The following is a 20536-nucleotide window of genomic DNA, read 5'->3' as shown; positions in this document are numbered from 1 at the left end:
CCACCCCCACCCTCCTCTAGCTTATCTCTCCATGCTTCAGGCTCTCTGCTTTTATTCCTGATGAAGGGCTTTTGCCCGAAACGTCGATTTTGCCTGTCCTCGGATGCTGCCTGAATTGCTGTGCTCTTCCAGCACCACTAATCCAGAATCACAAGCCAGCTGTCCAGCCCACTGAGCTTAAAGGCAGGAAATTGGAGTTAAGATTTATCAAATCAGGCATGAATGACAGAGCAAACTTGATGGCCTTAATGACTACTGCATTCCTCTGGATATTTCAATCTAATGTCTTATGAAATACAACGTGGGAAACTGTGAGATCACACACTTTGGTAGGAAGAATAGAGGCATGGACTATTTAGTAAATGGGGAGAAAATTCAGAAATCTGAAGGGCAAAGAGACTTGAGAGTCCTAGTTCAGGATTCTCTCAAGGTAAATTTGCAGATTGAGAGAGTAGTTAGGAAGGCAAATACAATGTTGGCCTAGAGGACTAGAATATAAAAGCAGGGATGTACTTCCAAAGCTTTGTAAGGCTCTGGTCAGACCACATTTAGAATATTGTGAGCAATTTTGGGCCCCATACCTCAGAAAGGATGTACTGACCCTGGAGCGGGCCCAGAGGAGGTTCACTAGAATGATTCCAGGAATGAAAGGCTTGACATCTGAGGGACATTTGGAGACTCTGGGTCTATACTCGATGGAGTTTAGAAGCATGAGGGGGAATCTAAATGAATACTGAATGGCCTGGATAGAATTGACACTGGGAAGATGCTTCCATTAGCAGGAGAGATTGGGACCTGAGAGTAGTGGGCGGCACGGTGGCACAGTGGTTAGCACAGCTGCCTCACAGCGCCAGAGACCCAGGTTCAATTCCCGACTCAGGCGACTGACTGTGTGGAGTTTGCACGTTCTCCCCGTGTCTGCGTGGGGGCGGTGTGGACTTGTTGGGCCGAAGGGCCTGTTTCCACACTCTAAGTAATCTAATCTAATCTAATCTAATCTAAAGGGAAGGGGTCTTAGAATAAAGGGAAGATACTTTGGAACAGAGACGAGGAGAAAATTCTTCAGCCAGAGAGTGGTGAATCTATGGCGTTCACTGCCACAGAAGGCCATGGAGGCCAGGTGAATTTAAGACAGAGATAGCTAGGTTCTAGATTGTCAAGGGGATCAAAAGTTACAGGGAGAATGGATTTGAGAAATAGTCTCAATGGGCCAAATGGCCTAATATCTGCTCCTATATCTTATTGTCTTATGTTCAAAGCAAATAGCCTATAGTGTCACTTTAGCTGCTATAACAGACAAAGTTAACTTAAATATTAAATAATGAAGTTTAGAATCAGAAATGGTGGAATGAGATGGCAGGGAGGGAGGGAGGTATGTAGAAAACTAAACTAAAAGAATTAGGGAGATCATACTGAGAAAAGATAGATTTTTCCTTCAATTTCTGAGTGTTGTACAAAAGGTATTGTTAGATTATAATCTCCTGAAAGAAAGCCAGTCTATTCTGAATGACACTCATGATGTTTAGGAAAGGGATATTGGGAGCGCTGAGATTACCATAAAATGGAGTACTAAGTGATATTGTTTGCTCCATAGGTCACAGTTTTATTGAAATTAAATGCAATGTATCCTGGTGCCTGGCGAACCTATCATGCAAACAGTTCATAACAGATCAAGGAAGACATGTTAAAAGTGATCAAACTTGAAACTCTATTCACAGACAAAAAGGAATATTTAGATTTGTGAAAAACATCAGTCCTATTAGTGTCATATACTACACTGAATCAATTTCCATTTTGGTGGTTAATCAGTGTTATTCATGAATTATTACATAAGTTTGTCAAGCACCACTGTATTTTTTGTTTGATATCAATATATTTGTACTTCTTGTGTTAACACCTCCAGTTGGATATTTCAGTGAGTTATACAGCTGCCTCCCAATTCCACAATAGATTTATTTGGTAGCAATACATTCATCCAAGTAAAGAAATTTGCTGACTCTGATGAAATAGTTTCCTGGCAGTGTGGGTGGAACAGAATAATTAAGAGCAAGGTAGAAGAATTGATTATCTATTCTAAGCAACAACACCCACCACAATGGAGGTGTTAGACTTTGGATTCAGTGACTTCTGACATGGAAAATGTGTCAAAATTAACAAAATGTTCCAAAAATCATGCATCTTTTAATGAAGTACTTTTTGAACCAAAGTCATTGTTGTAATACATTGTGGCAGCAAGTTATGCCAGAGAAGTCCTACCAATAACAACATGTTCTAAAATTATTAAACACAATATTGAGTCTTGAAGGCTGTAATGTCTCTACGTGGAAGGTGAAATGTTGTTCCCCCAGCTTGCATTGAGTCTTGCTGGAGCACTGCATCAGGCCTGGCATGGGAACACAGTGGTGTGTTGAAGTGTTAGACAACTGGAGCATCAGGGTCATTTTCTGGACATGATGTAAAGCGGTCACCCAGACTGCATTTCATATCCCCAATGGACAGACCACATTGTCAGCAGCTAGCTAATCTCTATTATTGACATGGATTAAGAGATTAATGTTGAATGACCTACTGGGTGAAGTCACTTGTTTGTCATTGAATGGGGATCTTTTATACTTGAAAAGGCAGGCATGACTTCAATCTCTGACAGAACAACATCTCTTCAGTACTGCACTGGAATGTCAGTCAAATTATCTTTTCAAATCTTTCAAATGAAACTTAAACACTCAAATGTCTGCTTTGGAGATAAGACTGCTACCATTAAGTGTAAAATCCAAGGTTAGGTATCATCTTCATGTTCCACCTCTTACACGATCCAGAAGGGAGCTATCAATTTGAATTAAACTTGAAATTCCCTGTTCACTAATCATGAGGAGTTTTTTTTTTGCTGATAATTAAAGATGGAGTTGCAGAATGGCTGTTTTTTTAAAAACAGGATTTGATTAAATTTCAGTGCCATTGATCCTTACAATCTAAATAGTTTACTGCAAAAAAAAAACAAGGTATGGTCAATGTCTGAATATTCACTCCAAGGTTCAGGAAGTGCAAAATGAGGACAATTCCAGGCACCACAAACCCAACCAGGTAAAACTGTGTGACTTTGGAAAGAGCTGGGAGGATGTCACATGCAGAGGCGGGCAGGGTGGAAAGACTGTCTTTTACACTCAGGTTAAAAGAAAGTATGGACCAAGTTTATGCACTTAACAAGAATTCCTACTTATTGCAAAAAATATTCCTGTTCAGATAAATAATTATGAACCGTGGACCTGTAACTCTACATGTTAAAACCCTGACTCCTCACCACGCTCCCCAACGCACAGACTGACGCACAAAAAAATGTGTCATGGGTGGAGGGAAAGACTGGGAAGGCAGTTCAATAGTTCCTGTCCACACATCTCACTGTGATTATCCTTTAGCTTGTTATGACCTACGGCTTCTCAAATCTCCATCTCCTGGTATTTTCACTTGCCTGCAGAAAGCATAGGGTGCCTGATTCACACTTTTACAGTTTCTGATTTATTGGTTAAGCGTCACAGCTCTCAGGAACTGAGGAGGAAAAATAAGATTACTTTCTTTTTTACTTTTTTCTACTGCAGAGAAAATGACACCTCCTTCGTTTTCAGAGATCTGATGGTTTCTGCCCAAACTTTCACACAAGCTGTTCTGCTACTTGGGAGCCAATTACTGGTAGAAGGTCTTTCTGATCAACAGCTGGTCACTATTACCAGACCAATCAACTACCTTTTGCCAGCTGAATCTCCCTTTATACATGTCTCCTAAATCCAACTTATCTGTAGTAACATCCCCACTGCTTGAACAAACACCAGTCCAATCAGCACTTAAAATGAGGGTTAGGCAACTTGCTTTTAAAATGTGCAGTGATCTTTTCCACTATCCTTGATTTTAAAATAGTACCATTTCCATTTCTAGCCATAATAAAAATACAGAAAACCAAGATGATATAGACTTTACACTTACCTTTTGCAAAGATGCCTCATGACCATATCCAAAAGGGGTACTTATCTCACCAAGAAAGTTGCTATCAGCGTTAGGCTTTCTGCCACCAGATCTAAACTGCACAAGTTGTGGTTTGGCCATCCTTTTTATCAGATCACTCCGATGTAGTTAACTTTAACATGCGCAGTGGGTTCCATTAACTACAGATGTGGAAATCAGAAACATTCCCAATGATCCCCCTCCCTCTCCAACAAAAATGGCAGATGCCACGTTTGGAGACGGTACTACTGGATTTTGGTGGATTCTCTACCTGCATGAAAATTCAGGCCATGGTATCGGCTCTGTCTCTATCAACAGCATTGTCAATTCTGAGTAAGTAACTTACTCAGTTTAAGTCCCACTCCAAAGGCCAAGCATTAAAATCTAAATTGCCACTCCAGTGCAGTAATGGGGAAGTGCTACATTTTCAGAGGTATCACCTTTCAGGTAAGACATTACGTGGATGCTCTTGGTGTTCTCTTAGGTAGGTGTAAATGATCTCATGGCCCAATTTTGAAGAATAGGAGAACTAAACTGACCAATATTTACCACTTAATCCACAAAAAAGAAATTGTTTATCTGGTCATGACCACATGGTCATTTGTGGAAAGATGATGTGCACAATTAGCTTTAGTGCTTTCTATGTTACAACAACTTATATTTACTTGGCACCTTTAACATAAAAAAAATTCTAAGGTGCTTCATTGGAACACAATAAGACACTATAATAACCACAAAGTGATTTTAGGTCTGATGACTAAAACCTGGATCAAAAAAATCAGATTTATGGAGTGATGTTAAAAAAGAGAAGAGAGACAGAGATGTGTAGGGAGAGAATTCAAGCGCTTTGAGGCCAGCCAATTAAAAGCAAACCAACCAATGATGCAGCCATTCAAAGTAAATACTCAGGAGTTCACAATTAGATCAGCAAAGGGGCCTTGGAGGGATTGTGGGACTGGAAGAAGCTAGAGATACAAAGAGATTAAACTACAGAGAGATTTTAAAACAAGGCTAAGAATTTTAAAACAAGGCTAAGAATTTTAAAATTAAGACTTTTTTTGACTGGTGGCGAGTTTAGGTCAATGCATATATTGGTAATCAGTGTTTTGGATTATTTTTCATCCTTCTCACATGTTAGCATTTCTGAAAAAGCCAACATTTGTTTCCTATCTCTAACTTCATTGAGAAGGTGGTAGACAGCCATCAGTTTGAACTGCTGTAGTTCATCTAGTACAGGTTCACTCAGACTCTTAGACGTGAAATACACTATATAAATACAAGTCGCTTTCTTTTCTGACTGTTAAAATTAATGAGTGTATCTGTAAGATGAGATCCAGAGATAAATGGATTGGTCCTACATGAATAATGAATTCAATGATCAAAAAGCTTCCTCATCTCTGCTTCAACCTCTCACCTCAAATCTGACCCCAGGATCATGCACATCTTTGATTCCTTCATCAATAATTCGGTGGCTATCTGCATCCATTTTCTTCTCGGTCTGAGCTTTCGCTTTCAGGTAGTCCATCCTCCGCCGTCGACTCAACTGATTATCAATAAGAGTTTGCAACTGACTCCTTTCAATGGAGCCCAGCAGAATCATGGAATCTAAAGGCAAAAGCAGTTCCAACAATTCATTACGTATTTACAGACAATAAAGCCAGCACCTTGAACACTGAAACACACTTGATTAACTTCAACAATCTACACTTGTTAAGGTCAGACATCGGCAATCACCCGCTTCCATGTTTTCACATTTGTTTTACCAACATAATCCAGCAGATAAGTAACAATGATTAAGAGAAACAAAACAGATTATCTTAAAAGCCAGTGTGTTCAGAGTGCCTTGCAATTGTTAAATGAAGATAGGAAGGTTTCACTTCATTTAGCTGTAAGTTAGAGCATACCATATTCAGAAAGGAAATGAGCATTTACTTTAAGGTACAGAATATTTCCCAGTGTTACTTTGTGCAATGGTAAGACTACTTCCAGCTGGATAAATCTTATACCAAAGAAAGATTATAATACAGGAACTCTGCAATCACATTGTTCAGTTTTCAAAACTGGATAGGAGTTCATAGCAAAAAGTATGCAAACTGCATATGTTGGAAGCAACAGTCATCTGTTTTAATTTGGAATATGAAGTTGATTAATCAATGTCACAGTTAAGATTGTACAAACTGCTTTGTTTACAGTCATCAGTGGATCCACTTGTTTACCTTCTAGAACCGTACCAACAATGATTTATGAAGTTAACTACTAGTCTGCAAAATCATTGTTCTTCTAATTTATTTAAAGGCTTCTGAGCCTTGCCCTATGCTTGCAGTGTATTGCCCATCAAGCTACATATAACTAATTGTCTCGCTCTATAACGGAGAGAGGTGCCTAGGCATAGAAACAGTGGAAAAGGAGTAGGGCATTCAGCCATTTGGGCCTGCTCTGACATTCAATATAATCATGGTTGATCATCCAACTTAGTGCCCTGTTCCTGCTTTCTCTCCATACCCTTTGATCCCTTTAGCCCTAAGAACTATATTTAACTCCTTCTTGAAAATATTCAATACTTTGGCCTCAACCACTTTCTATGTTAGAGAATGCCAGAGGCTCACCATTCTCTGGGTGAAGAAATTTTTCTTCACCTTAGTCACAAATGGCCAATTCTATATCCTTAGATGTAACTTCTGATTTTGGACTCTTTGGTCATTTGAACCAACCTTTCTTCATTTCCCCTGTCTGGTTCTGCTAGAATGTTATAGTTTCTATGAGATTCTCCCTCTCATTCTTTTAAAATCCAATGGACATAGATCTAAACAACCCAGTCTGTCTCCATATGTCATTCTGACACCTCAGGCATCAGTCTGGTAAACCTTTGTTACATCCCTCCAAAACCAGAACATCCTTATTCAGGCAATGACACCAAAACTGCACACAATACTCCAGTGTGTGGTTTCACCAAGGACCTATACCACTGCAGCAAGACATCCCTACTCCTCTACTTGAATTCTTTCCTATGAGGGCCTATGTACCATTCACCATCTTCACTGCCAACTGTATCTCCATGTTTATATTCAGTGATAATATAGAAGGACAACCAGGCCTCACTGCACCTTCCCCTTTCCCAAACTAATTTTTTTCAGATAATAAACCATCTTCGAGGTTTTGCTACCCAAAGTTAATAGCTTCACATTTATCCACATTATACTTCATCTACCATGCATTTATGCCAGAGGCTCACCATTCTCTGGGTGAAGAAATTTTTCTTCACCTTAGTCACAAATGGCCAATTCTATATCCTTAGATATAGTTAATAGCTTCACATTTATCCACATTATACTTCATCTACCATGCATTTGCCCAGTCACTCAACTTGTCCAAATCACACTGAAGCATCTCAACCTTCTCCTCATAGTTCACGCTCCCATCCAGCTTTGTGTTGTCTGCAAACCAGGCAATATTACATTTAGTTCTCTCATCTAAATCATGCATATATACTGGGAATACCTGGGGTACAAGCACTGATCCCAACGGAATCCCACTGGTCCTTGACTGCCATGTAGAAAGTGACCTATTTGTTCCTACATTTTGTTTCTTGTCTGCCAACAAGTAGTCTATCCATGTCAGTACACTAATCTCAATTCCATGCATTTGAATTTTATATGCTAATCTCTTATGTGGTACATTTGAAAGTCCAAGGAAACCATATTCATTGGCTATCCCTTATGAACTTGACTAATTCCATCCTCAAAAAATTCCACAAGATTTAGAGGGAAATCAGGAGGGCAAAAAGGGGACATGAGATAGCTTTGTGAAATGGAGTTAAGGAGAATCCAAAGGCTTTTACAAATACATAGAGGACAAAAGGGTAACTAGGGAGAGAATAGGGCCCCTCAAAGATCAACAAGGTGGTTTTTATGTGGAGCCGCAGGAGAGGGGGGAGATACTAAACGAGTATTTTGCATCAGTGTTTACTGTGCAAAAGGACATGGCAGAGAATATAGGGAAATAGATGGTGACATCTTTAAAAATGTGCATACTACAGAGGAGGGAGTGCTAGATGTCTTGAAACGTATAAAAGTGGATAAACCCCCAGTACCTCATCAGGTGTACCCTAGAACTCTGTGGGAAGTTAGGGAAGTGATTGCTGGGCCTCTTGCTGAGATATATGTATTATCAATAGTCACAGGTGAGGTGCCGGAAGACTGGAGGTTGGCCGACGTGGTGCTACTATTTATGAAAGGTGGTAAGGACAAGCCAGGGAACTACAGACCAGTGAGTCTGACGTTGGTGGTAGGCAAGTTGTTGGAGGGAATCCTGAGGGACAGGATGTATATGTATTTGGAAAGGGAAGGACTGATTAGGGATTGTCAACATGGCTTTGTGCATGGGAAATCATGTCTCACAAACTTGATTGAGTTTTTTGAAGAAGTAACAAAGGATTGATGAGGGCAGAGTAGTAGACGTGATCTATATGGACTTCAGTAAGCCATTCAACAAGGTACCCCATGGGAGACTGGTTAGCAAGGTTCGATCTCATGGAATACATGGAGAACTAGCCATTTGGATACAGAGCTGGCTGAAAGGTAAAAGACAGAGAGTGGTGGTGGAGGGTTATTTTTCAGACTGGAGGCCTGTGACCAGTGGAGTGCCACAAGGATCGGTGCTGGGTCCACTACTTTTTGTCATTTACATAAATGATTTGGATGTGAGCATAAGAGGTATAGTTCGTAAGTTTGCAGATGACACCAAAATTGGAGGTGTAGTGGGCAGTGAAGAAGGTTATCTTGGATTACAACAGGATCTTGATCAGATGGGCAAATGGACTGAGGAGTGGCAGATGGAGTTTAATGTAGATAAATGCGAGGTACTGCATTTTGGAAAGCAAATCTTAGCAGAACTTATACACTTAGTGGTAAGGTCCTAAGGAGTGTTGCTGAACAAAGAGACCTTGGAGTGCAGGTTCATGCCTCTTTGAAAGTAGAGTTGGAGGTAGATAGGATAGTGAAGACAGCGTTTGATATGCTTTCTGTTATTGGTCAGAGTATTGAGTACAGGAGTTGGGAGGTCATGTTGCGGCTGAACAGGACATTGGTGAGGCCACTTTTGGAAATTGTGTGAGATTCTGGTCTCCTTCCAATGGGAAGGATGTTGTGAAACTTGAAAGGGTTCAGAAAAGATTTACAAGGATGTTGCCAGGGTTGAAGGATTTGAGCTATAGGGAGAGGTTGAATAGGCTGAGCCTCTTTTCCCTCGAGCTTCGGAAACTAAGAGGTGACCTTATAGAGGTTTATACAATCATGAGGGGCATTGGTAGGATAAATAGACAAAGTCTTATTCCTGGGGTGGGGGAGTCCAGAACTAGAGGCATAGGTTTAGGGTGAGAGGGGCAAGATATAAAAGAGACCTAAGGGGCAACCTTTTCACGCAGAGCGTGGCACGTGCATGGAATGAGATGCCAGAGGAATGGTGGAGGTTAGTACAATTGCAACATTTAAATGGTATCTGGATGGGTATATGAATAGGAAGGGTTTGGAGGGATATGGGCTGACAGGACAAGATTGGGTTAGGTTATTTGGTTTGCATGGTCGGATTGGACTGAAGGGTCTGTTTCCATGCTGTACATCTCTTGCTTATAACAAGATCTGGAAGCTATTCTTCCTGCAATAGGCACCTGGACCAGTGTATAGGATGGGAGCATGAAGATGAGTAGAATGGTGCTTGCGTGGCAATTGAAATAGGAGATATAGAGGTTTCCCTGCAGTTAGAATGAGGTATCACATAGGAACATGGCACACTAAACACCATCATTAAATTGGTGTCATTGGTGAACAATGATCACCTTGAACAATGATAATTTTTAGCTTTTTCCCTTTCAGTTCTAGTTTCTCTCTGTCATTATCTACAGGACTTCATAGGTCACACAAAAGCTGCTGGGGGAGATGGTCAATGCCTCCTCAGAGGATATTGGGCACACTGGGTGAAGCACCATTATACAGCAGACATGCAGCTTCTACTGGGTTAGGTACACAAACCTCAGTGGGCCGCCAAGAGAAGTTCTGGATTTCTCATGGTGAAGTACACATCACGATTAGGAACTGCTACTAGAGACCGGGATGACAATGAGCAGTCCTTGTCAGAGGGTGCAGGACACTTTTGGATACAGCTGCTGTGTCCTTCAGGGTTGGGGTTCCATGAAGCAGACAATTCCAGGGTGACAGCAGAAAAAGTGTAAACTTCTGTCACCATTTTGAGAGTCTCAGTTCACCACTGGGAAAAGGTTGGAGGACCCAGTCTCTAAAATACAATAGTATCCCTGAAAAGTGAGGCCAGGCAATTGGAGTTAAGTCAGCCGTCCCTGATGACCTGCACACTAAACATGTCTCTCTAAACATTTACACAGGACGGATAGGAAGTATTATTTTGGAAGTTCAGTGCGTCACTGAACTGCAACAAAATGTTCTCCAGTTCCATGCCAACAAGGACTTACAGGTGGACCATGAAAGGGAAGACCTTTGATTATTTCCTCTGTTGCTTCTCCACCTGCCTTCATTCAGAGTCCCCCAGCCATCTGCAGTCCTGATGCCAAAGTCTGGCCCTGCCCTAGTGCACGCAAGTTAGTCTTTTGTGGGGACTTTATGGGTCTCAAACCCAGGAATGTCAGCTAAGAGTACAGGGATGAGCAGTCCGTCTCTAGCTCAGCTGAATCCATAGGGGTCATACTGTGTAGCAGTCACAGGAAAAGGAAGGGATGGACCATACAGTTTCTCTGGGAAATCACTTCAGCGTTTAGAACTCTGACACTGTCTCAGTTTCATTACCAGTGAGCCATAAACTTTATTTCAAGTCTGTTTCTCCTTAACCTGCCAAATGGCAACAATATTAAGAACCTTTTTGTACTCAACACTGCAATCTCCAAAGCAGGGTACCTTAAAAATCAATACAGTAATTTGGATGAAAGTCTCTTTTTCATCACTGAATTATACCTTTCTAATCTAGTACTTGTAACCTTGGCCCTTTCCCTTAGTTTAAATCAATGTGGTCTGTCATCACTTGCTCCCCAACCAAAGGAAAGGTAGTTCTCTATCTCCTGCTGAAAACCACGGTCATTTAAAAAGTCTTTATTACATCTACTCCAAGCATTTTCTGCTGCAGGGGAATTATTCCAAGAGGCTATTCTTTGTTCCACCTGGCAGGCATCCATTGAAATTGGCTGGGTATCTTTCTACCGATGTTTTGAATGGATTCTGCTAGTTTCATTTTCAACCTCCAAATAGGTGTTCCACCTGAATGTGTAATTATCATATATGGGAGGATGTTATGCCTGAGAACAGGGTGAAAGAAGTACTTTTTGTTCTGATTTTGCTTGTAGAGATGGAGTAGGGGTAGGAGTGTTCCTCCAAGACCCACAGGGAACACCTGTCCAGCGACCCACCCTATTACTAGTGACGGTTTTTTTATTCACCTTCTGGCAACATCCTGCTGCCTGAAACTCAGTCCTGTCCTTTCGGTGGTAGTTGCTACTTGCCCATTTCAGGTGGGCACCTGAATTCTGGACATTAAAACTTTCCAAGCTTCGTGCTGCCAAGGCTAGGGGCATTTGGCTTTCTCTTCACCCCCATGTCCCTCACCCACCAACCAACTGAGTCCCACTCCTGGTTAAAATTTAGTCTCTGAAGATTTCACTAAACTTGGAATCTCTCCTAATTATAGTTTCCCTTTCTTGGCTTCCCATCATGGTAAATCACCAACTTTTCTGAATAAGCTACCAATAATTGCATGCTGTACTTTGTGGTCTTACCAATTTTATGCCTGAGTTTTGAATTTCAGCTTTACTGTTGACCTCAATGCCACTACTTCAACGGCATAAAATAATTGATTCGTTAACATCAGAGAGGATACCCTGTGCTGCCATCTGTACCTAAAATGTAGCTTGTACCTTGACAATTATTAAACTCAAGAATTATACCCCCTTCACTTCAATCAACTATCAATTATAGGAGATAGGGGTTTTCTAATGGCAGTTCAAGGTTGAAGTCCTGCTGAGGTGAAAATTTATTGCACCCCTACCCCTGCCACTGGCTTCTTGTAGGTCAAGATTGAGCTCTTGTAACTCACTTCAAACTTATACCGTCTCAATTTCCACAACAACCTAAATTGCCACAGGAGAAGAAAGCTAGAGAACAGCTAATCACACCTTTTGTGTAACCAATTAACTACCCATTGTTTGTTCAATCTGTCCACAGTGAAAGTACCAAATAAACAACTTTAAATAGCTCTCACTATTGAGCAGAACTAGATTAAAAAAAACAAACTGAAAGTATCATAAAATACATAAACGTTGCTTGTTAAGTATAATGATGCCAAAAGAGCTCCACTGTTTACAGAACTGAACACAAATTAAGAGGCCAGCAAATGGAACTATTAGATTTTACTTACAGGGATAATTTTAGCTATTGTTATTGCATTGAATCAGCAATGTCAAAAACACTGATCATGCATGTGGCCATAGTCTAACCAGACTATAGGGCTACTCTCTCATTAGAGACAGAGAGAGAGAGAGAGAGAGAGAGAGAGAGAGACTGGTAGTGATTTAATCTCAGGGCCACCATACCTCGGGCGAGGGGAGAGGCTGAGAAGAAGGAGTGTCCCCCACAGTAATCTCAGCCAGTGATGGCAAATGAACCCACGCTGTTGGCATCACAGCATCATAAACCAGCCGTCCAGCCAACTGAGCTTAACCGACCCCCACCACGACCCATACTCATTACATGAGATGATATCACAGGCATCAGAACATATAGCAACCAGGTCATTCCAAAGGTTCAGTGCCAAAATTTAGTATCATCCCCCTAGCATTTCAGGTAAAACCATACATGTGGCATGGATTTTTGCTCTGTACTATAAAAGATTTTTAAGGTTGATTTCACAGAAAGAACAAGTTTCCTTGGTAACAAAGCAAAAAATTCTGAAGCTGCTTAATTTTACTTCAAATAAAGAGCTACTATTAAATCTCCAATTTTGTGTCTTTTAACATCTATTCTGAACAAAGGTGATTTCCAGATTGACAAGTGTGGATAATGATCCTGTCGATGAACCCCACTTTTTGAAAGAATGTTAGAGCAAACCAAATCTTACATCCAAAGAAATACAATTAGCCTGAATTCATACCCTGAAGTTAAAGCTTGACTCTTTTAGCACAGAGAAGTATGCCTCATTCTTAAGCATATGTCACAAATTATTAAAGTCTATTCTTCTTACCTGCTGACTCAACAAGAGGAAGGTGTTTGAGTTTTGTGCAGTGAAGGAGATCTTGCAGGTCTCTATACTTGCAGTTTACAATGACAAAGTGGATGTCTCTTACCATTATGTCTTCAACACGGATGTTATATTTCCTTAAAAAAAAGGTATTTCAATAAACAACAGTCTGTTCAAAACAGTATTCTCTCTGCTTGAAATCAACAGCATTCAGCATGTTTATATCTGGTGACAGCAAAACTAAGGCACTGAAAATTGTTTCATGATATACATTATTTTAGTGTGTTTGTCTGAATTTCCTCTCTATTATAACAAAGCATAACCTTAAACTGGCATTCGGCTGCTTGTGACTGAATTTAGGGAGTGTTGCTTTGTGTAGATTTGGAACTCTCTCCAGCCAAAAAGTGATATATTTTCAAATGTGAGATCAATAGGCCTTTTTTTTTTAAAAACTGGGGTAATCAATAATTATTAAGGCAAATAAAAAGAGTTAAGATACAGATCAACCATTATTGGAACTGCAGAACCGGGTCAAGGGCTAACAGGCTTGTTTCCGTACTCATATTTGCTAAAACGTATTTCAGGAGCAAGACAGACTCAGACTCTGATGGATGGCCTGTGTGAAATCCTACTGGTGAATTTGTGAGGCCCATTTTCAGGTGTCTTGGCATGACCCCAAAAGGCAACAGTTTCCTGTTGGATCAGTCTCTTCAAACCGAGTTCCTAGCATACAGGGAAGGTACTAGGTCTGACCCATTCAGGAATTCTTTAGTGGAGGCTGCCAATAAAGTTAAGTAACTTTCCTGACTTCACTGGCGTTCCAATTACCCTATTCTCCTGTACCTGACTCCGACAACCCCTTCCCTTTCCAGAATTTTGACAAGCGTACTGCTCGTGAGGCAGAGGCCCCTAAATTTATTCTCTCTCATTGGGTAAGATGCGAATAGCAGTGTAGCCAGTGCCAGCAACTTACTCTTATCATTCACATTAACCCAGAGGATGAATTCCTATACATGCTCAGGCCACCTGGGTCGTAGTGCCTGCTTGCCGTGAGGAAGAAATGACTAGACTACATGTTACCTCATAGACCCATATCCCACAGTATTATTTTAAGGATGTACACTAAATAGGTTAATGCTGGATAAGGAATGCGAATCGAATGTGTTAAGGGTTTATTTGGGAAGTTAATAGCTTGGAATTCAACCCTTGAAAGTTTTGACAGTTCCCTTTGCTCAGAATTTGGGTCACCTGATGTACATCACCTGTACATTTTGTCATTGATACTGCTATTACTGATAGTCAGGGTACAACCAGTCATTCATTATATTCAAGTGAAATTATTGAACTTCAATTCTGACAGGTAATAACATTTCCTGAAATAATCAAACAAAGCAAACTACTGTGGATGTTGAAAATCCGAAATAAAAACAGAAAACTCAAGAACTTCTCAATGGGTCAGGCAGTATCTGTGGGGGGAGAAAGAGTTAGAGTTTCAGGATGAGATGATTGCTGACAAAAGGTCACCCTGACCTAACACGTGAAACCTGCTTCACTCCACAGATGCTGCCTGACCCGCTGAATATTTCCAGCATTTTTCCATTTTCTGAAAAAAATTCAATCAATACTTGCAGCATTTGGCAACAGATAATTTTATGATTTGTTAACCTATTTAAAAATCTATTTATGTCAGTGTACTTATACTTCTGACATGGAGATCTTTAAATCAATTAAATATCACAACATAGGTACCAAGTACAAAGTGCAAATAGCACAGATTTAATCATCAGAAAATACCAGTGACATGTCTTTTACTGTTTTTCTTTCAAAACAACACGGGGCTGAATTCTCACTCTCACAGAGGTGGGTGGCTGTGTACATACCCATTTTCAGCTTGTGTGTCAGGTACTGGAATCATCATTCCCCCCAGCCCATTTTCCTGAAGCTGCTATGGGGTTTAGAAAGGCCACTCACACACAAGCAGTAGCTAGCTAATCAATGTAACTTAAGGGCAGAGGAGGCTGCAAGATGGGCTGGGGTAAAGAGGTGAGAGGAAGCTAACAAAGGAGAGAGCAATATATAAGACCTGGAACTTTCCAGTTGGCCTGTGGGCCCACCAAGACACCAGGAGGCAGGCCTGTTCCTCTGAGAAACAGGGTATGGTGGGGGTTGGGGGTGTTGGCTTGGGGTTGGAGGGACTTAGCATTCTAGCCAGGTTTTGAGGCTATCCCCATCCAACTGGTCCCTGCTGAAGCCACAAATCATCCTCTAATTTTGCTCTACCTCTACAATGGTGGATGGGTTGGTAAATTTATGTTTTAATTTAAACATTTTTAAAGTTGCAGACAGGACACCTCAAGAGGAAGATTCCTCTCTCTCTCCTACCTAAATGAAAGCTGGAGCTGGGTGGCCTCCTATTGGTCTCCAGTTGTGAGAGCTCAGACACCACCTATAATTGAAAAGCAAGCATGTCCTGTGGACACTATTGCCCAGTCTAGGAAATCTCTGCCTGGGGACTGGTGCAGGATTGTAACATTTTAACCAGGCAGGCATTATTTTTTTTTTAATAGCATCTCAGATCTCAATCTCAGATTTAAATTTGATTGACACAAACTGTCCATTACAATATAATCCACTATATGTTTCCTCATATGGTAGCTCCTTAACTGAAGCCTTAAACTAAAGATCCGACCTTCATTGATAAGGAATTCATGATTTTCCTGGCTCCCACATAGCTGAAGCTTTCTTTGCTGACAGGTCTTATATATTGCTCTCTCCTTTATTAGCTTCCTCTCACCTCTTTACCCCAGCCCATCTTGCAGCCTCCTCCTTCCACATCCTTCTTGCAGCTCCCTCCTCCCCTGCCTGGCCCTGGTCTGGTAAAAACCTTGAAAGGCCCAGCTCCCAGCAAAAACTGCAGAAGGCCCACGACTGGCATCCCAGGCCCCCAGCCAAAGGAAGCTTTTGTTGTAAGCTTTTGAGCTGCAACCACAGGAAAGAACCTCCTTAGATCAAAGAGGCAGCTCATCACTGATTCTGCCCATTCTACGAAGCGGGATAATTTTCCTTCTACTTATTTGTCCTGTGATTGCATTTTCCAGGGTGTTTTAGGGAAGTTTTGGATGAATTCATTCTCTGGCCCTCTCCCTAGTGTATTTTGAGTCTTGATGTACAGATTAGTGACAGCAGCCAATGTTCAACACAATGTTCAATTGACAGCTCACACAGCTTTAGGTCATGTCAAGGGTTTTAAGAGATTACAAATCACTTATGGAAAGCTGAATACAGAAAACCTTCAAAGAATAAAGAATGGAACTCAGATAATTCCAGGCTGAGAACTGCTTGTGTTCAATAGCTCCACTAGATTTAATAGGTATTTACAGTACGAGCAGATAATGTTCAAGATTGTAATGTAGTTATATATTAAAAACAAAATATACCATTATAACATATATCACAATGTTCAGGAAAAGAAGTACTTCTTGTTGATGAATAAAATGTTGTTTGAAGTCAGTCTTTCCATATGCTACACTACAGACATGCCAAACACTGAACAAAGGACTGTGTTTGTGATCAAATAATCGTTCAATAATACCACTTTGATATATGATATAGAAGTTAATGATATAGAAGATGGTATCAGCAATAACATTAGCAAATTTGCTGATGATACAAAGCTGGGTGGCAGGGTGAAATGTGATGAGGATGTTAGGAGATTACAGGGTGACCTGGACAAGTTAGGTGAGTGGGCAGATGCATGGCAGATGCAGTTTAATGTGGATAAATGTATGGTCATCCACTTTGGTGGCAAGAACAGGAAGGCAGATTACTACTTCAATAGAATCAATTTAGATAAAGGGGCAGTACAGAGAGATCTGGGTGTTCATGTAGACCAGTCAATGAAGGCAAGCATGCAGGTACAGCAGGTAGTGAAGAAGGCTTATAGCATGCTAGCCTTCATAACAAGAGGGATTGAATATAGAAGCAAAGAGGTTCTTCTGCAGCTGTACAGGACCCTGGTGAGACCACACCTGGAGTACAATGTGCAGTTCTGGTCTCCAAATTTGAGGAAAGACATTCTGGCTATTGAGGGAGTGCAGCGTAGGTTCACGAGGTCAATTCCTGGAATGGCGGGATTACCTTACACTGAAAGACTGAAGCGACTGGGCTTGTATACCCTTGAGTTTAGAAGACTGAGAGGGGATCTGATTGAGACGTATAAGATTATGAAAGGATTGGACACTCTGGCAGCAGGAAACATGTTTCCGCTGATGGGTGAGTGCCGAACCAGAGGACGCAGCTTAAAAATACGGGGTAGACCATTTAGGACAGAGATGAGGAGAAACGTCTTCACGCAGAGAGTGGTGGCTGTGTGGAATGCTCTGCCCCAGAGGGCAGTGGAGGCCCAGTCTCTGGATTCACTTAAGAAAGAGTTGGATAGAGCTCTCAAAGATAGTGGAATCAAGGGTTCTGGAGATAAGGCAGGAAGAGGATACTGATTAGGAATGATCAGCCATGATCATATTGAATGGCGGTGTGGGCTCGAGGGGCTGAATGGCCTACTCCTGCACCTATTGTCTATTGTCACTTTATCAGTTTATTTGGAATACCAAGTGAAACTATACATTCCTGTTCACATGACGGAAGATTTCTCAGCAGAAAAGACAGGAAGGCTACCCAAATACTTAAGTGGTGGTCACTAAACTTTAGAATTGAATAGACATTTTTTTAAACTCTGCCTCGTAAAGTCCATGGTTAGAGTGGTACTGGAAATGCACAGCAGGTCAGGCAGCATCCAAGGAGCAGGAAAATCGATGTTTCGGGTAGGAGCCCTTCATCAGTCCTCATTTTTGCCTCGTGCTATACACTAACTATTAGCAGTTGGCTAAAGCCTAATTATCTTGAAAAAAGTACAGAAACCTGATACATGCTTTTTATCCATTTGGATCCATAAATAAGGCAAATTGGGGAATTCTGTGCACTTATTTTAAAATATCTTTAGCTTTTGTGACAACTCCAGGAATAGCAGGGCTTGATTTCCAGTGTGTTACCTCAGTGAATCGTGACAGCCTGGAATTAATATGATGCAAAATAATAGGATGAAATAACATGGTGCTCAATTGTTTTCCATTCTGTGTCCAAGTCGGTCCACATGTGGTCACTGAGTCATAGAGCCAGAGAGATACAATCCCTTATTTGTTCTTGAGGTTTAAACATTCAGAAGTTAATGCAAAGTAAATTAGCCAGACACTTACTAGCTTAGATAATCACCACTTCCAGTTTGATTAATCATGGTTTATTAGAAGTAGGTCCATAGACATTTTTCACTGTCATATGTTTCTGTCACCATTTGAAAGATTGTACTTTCACAAACTAATATATTGGATTTTAAAGTATATTTTAATTTTTCAGAGGGAGTCAATAAAGTACCGCACAAGTGGTTGTTACACAAGAGCAGAGCTCATGAGATTAGAAATAATAGAGTAGCAATGAATAAGAATTGGTTAGTGTATGAGTAACAGAGGCTGGGATTCTGTCACAATGATGAAGGTCTCATCCACCAGTTGAGGAAACAGCAGAGGATTCCTGTCAGCTCCACAGAGGGTAGTGGGGGGTGGAGAGAGTTGTAGGAGAGGGAATTGATAAAATGAAATAACATGAAGACACACAGATGATCACTGCTAGAGTTTCAGCATGGTTGAGGCAGGTATGGGGGAGGGTGGATGAGGATGTGGTGGCTGGACATTAGTGGTCCATCTCTGCTTGCACCCCCATCCCCACCACCACACCCTCCCCTCAAGTACCAATTGGCTCATAAATGAGAATGATTAACATGTGTCACCAGGAAACTGGCACAGGGTTTCTCCTTCAATTAAGATAAAGTCTATTGCCATGTTTCCCACCATAAGAGATTTCATTAAGTCCAACTCAGAGGGTAGGATTAAGTAGGTCACTCTTGGGTTGGGAGGCTGAAGCAGTACTGGCAGAATCAATGCTTGGGCCTCAGCTAATTCCAATTAACACCAAAAGTTTAGATGCTGCAAATATTCAGTCTGACAGCATTTATGGAGAGAGAAAGGGTCTTCCCGTTTTCAGACTAAGTCTGAATGCAGCAGTGATTAATTGAGAGAAACCTCCCCCCAATTATTGTGAGGAATCCAGCCATTTCTTTTGCCGTATAGGCAGCTAATTGGTGTTTGAAAGGCTTTCACCCATATCAGGACCTCGACTGAGGAAGTGCTAGCTGTCAAAAGGTGCCAACCAATCAGAGTTAGGCAGCTCTAGCACGTGACAGTGCCATGGAGGAGGCTGTAGCTACTGTTGTACAACACCTTCAGTGCACCTAGGTGGAGAAGTTACCACAGGAAAGGCAAGTGAAATTAGGAATAGAGGTCGCACAGGTTAAGGGATGCAGGTAGGAGGTGGTAATGGGGTCTGAAGCAAGTTTGACAGAGTTTGGCTTGCAACCATCCTCCTGCCCTCTGTCGAATCTCTGGCATGTGCATGGATTATTGCAGAACAAAGGATACCATCCAAGCCCCCTTCCCCAGCTGACTGCCCATCCACAATGGGTAACCGTCAGGGAGACTAGCACTCTCTGTACCAACTGAAGCTGAGATAATTGCAGCCTATGCAGGAGTAGGCCATCAGGTCATTAATTGTGCTTTTAAGGTCTTCAGTCAATAGTAGGACAAGGAGGCCAAGTTTGGACCTTCTAGAATTTAATGCCGTTAAAGGGCAGTAACATGTTGTGCTTTCATTATACCATTATCCCACGTAAGTAAGTTTCCTTCCTGCTTCCAGGATCAACAGCCCACAGTACTGGTTTTCACCCCATGCTTTAGCTTTTAATGGGATATCTGTTCTGATGAAGGTTTTTCATTAATTTTCTTTCATTTAGAGAATACCCCAGCCTTTTCAGTTCCTCTGCATTACTGAGTTCCCTTATGCCTTGTGTAATTCTGGCAAATCTATACAAGGCCTGGAGATCTTTCTAAAATGTGATGTTAATGGACACAAAACCCCAGCTGAGGCATGATCAATGACCTATAATAGTTCGTCATAGCTTCTTTATGTTGTCCTTATCCAAACCTCATTTCAAAACTGTTGATGCTGCTTGCAAAGATCAGCTTATTTTCTCAATATAGTCCCAGAACTAAAAGATATCCTTTACTGGTGTCACAGTAGCTATGACTTTTTTGTATCTCTACCCAGAAAATCCTGTCTCCAAAACTTTCAGGGTAATAATATTTGAGCCACATTCTGAACAACTAACCAAAATAAATTTCTTCCATCT

The 20536-nt window shown here is 41.1% G+C and overlaps 1 protein-coding gene across 2 annotated transcripts in view; it reads right to left on the bottom strand.

The window, feature by feature from the left end:
• Nucleotides 1-20536, bottom strand: part of clcn2c (chloride channel 2c) — a 611909-nt gene that overhangs the window by 82040 nt on the left and 509333 nt on the right. For both annotated transcript variants that reach the window (XM_043702310.1, XM_043702311.1), the window contains 2 exons: nt 13246-13379; nt 5408-5598 (listed from right to left, as the gene is read on the bottom strand). In XM_043702310.1, coding sequence (XP_043558245.1) covers nt 5408-5598; nt 13246-13379 — 325 coding nt within the window. The remainder of the gene's footprint in view (nt 1-5407; nt 5599-13245; nt 13380-20536) is intronic.

Source organism: Chiloscyllium plagiosum, chromosome 13 (assembly GCF_004010195.1).
Source record: "Chiloscyllium plagiosum isolate BGI_BamShark_2017 chromosome 13, ASM401019v2, whole genome shotgun sequence".
Classification (NCBI taxonomy): Eukaryota; Metazoa; Chordata; class Chondrichthyes; order Orectolobiformes; family Hemiscylliidae; genus Chiloscyllium; species Chiloscyllium plagiosum.
The sequence above is the reverse complement of the archived record's forward strand: the minus strand, read 5'-3'. Positions and strand labels throughout refer to the sequence as shown.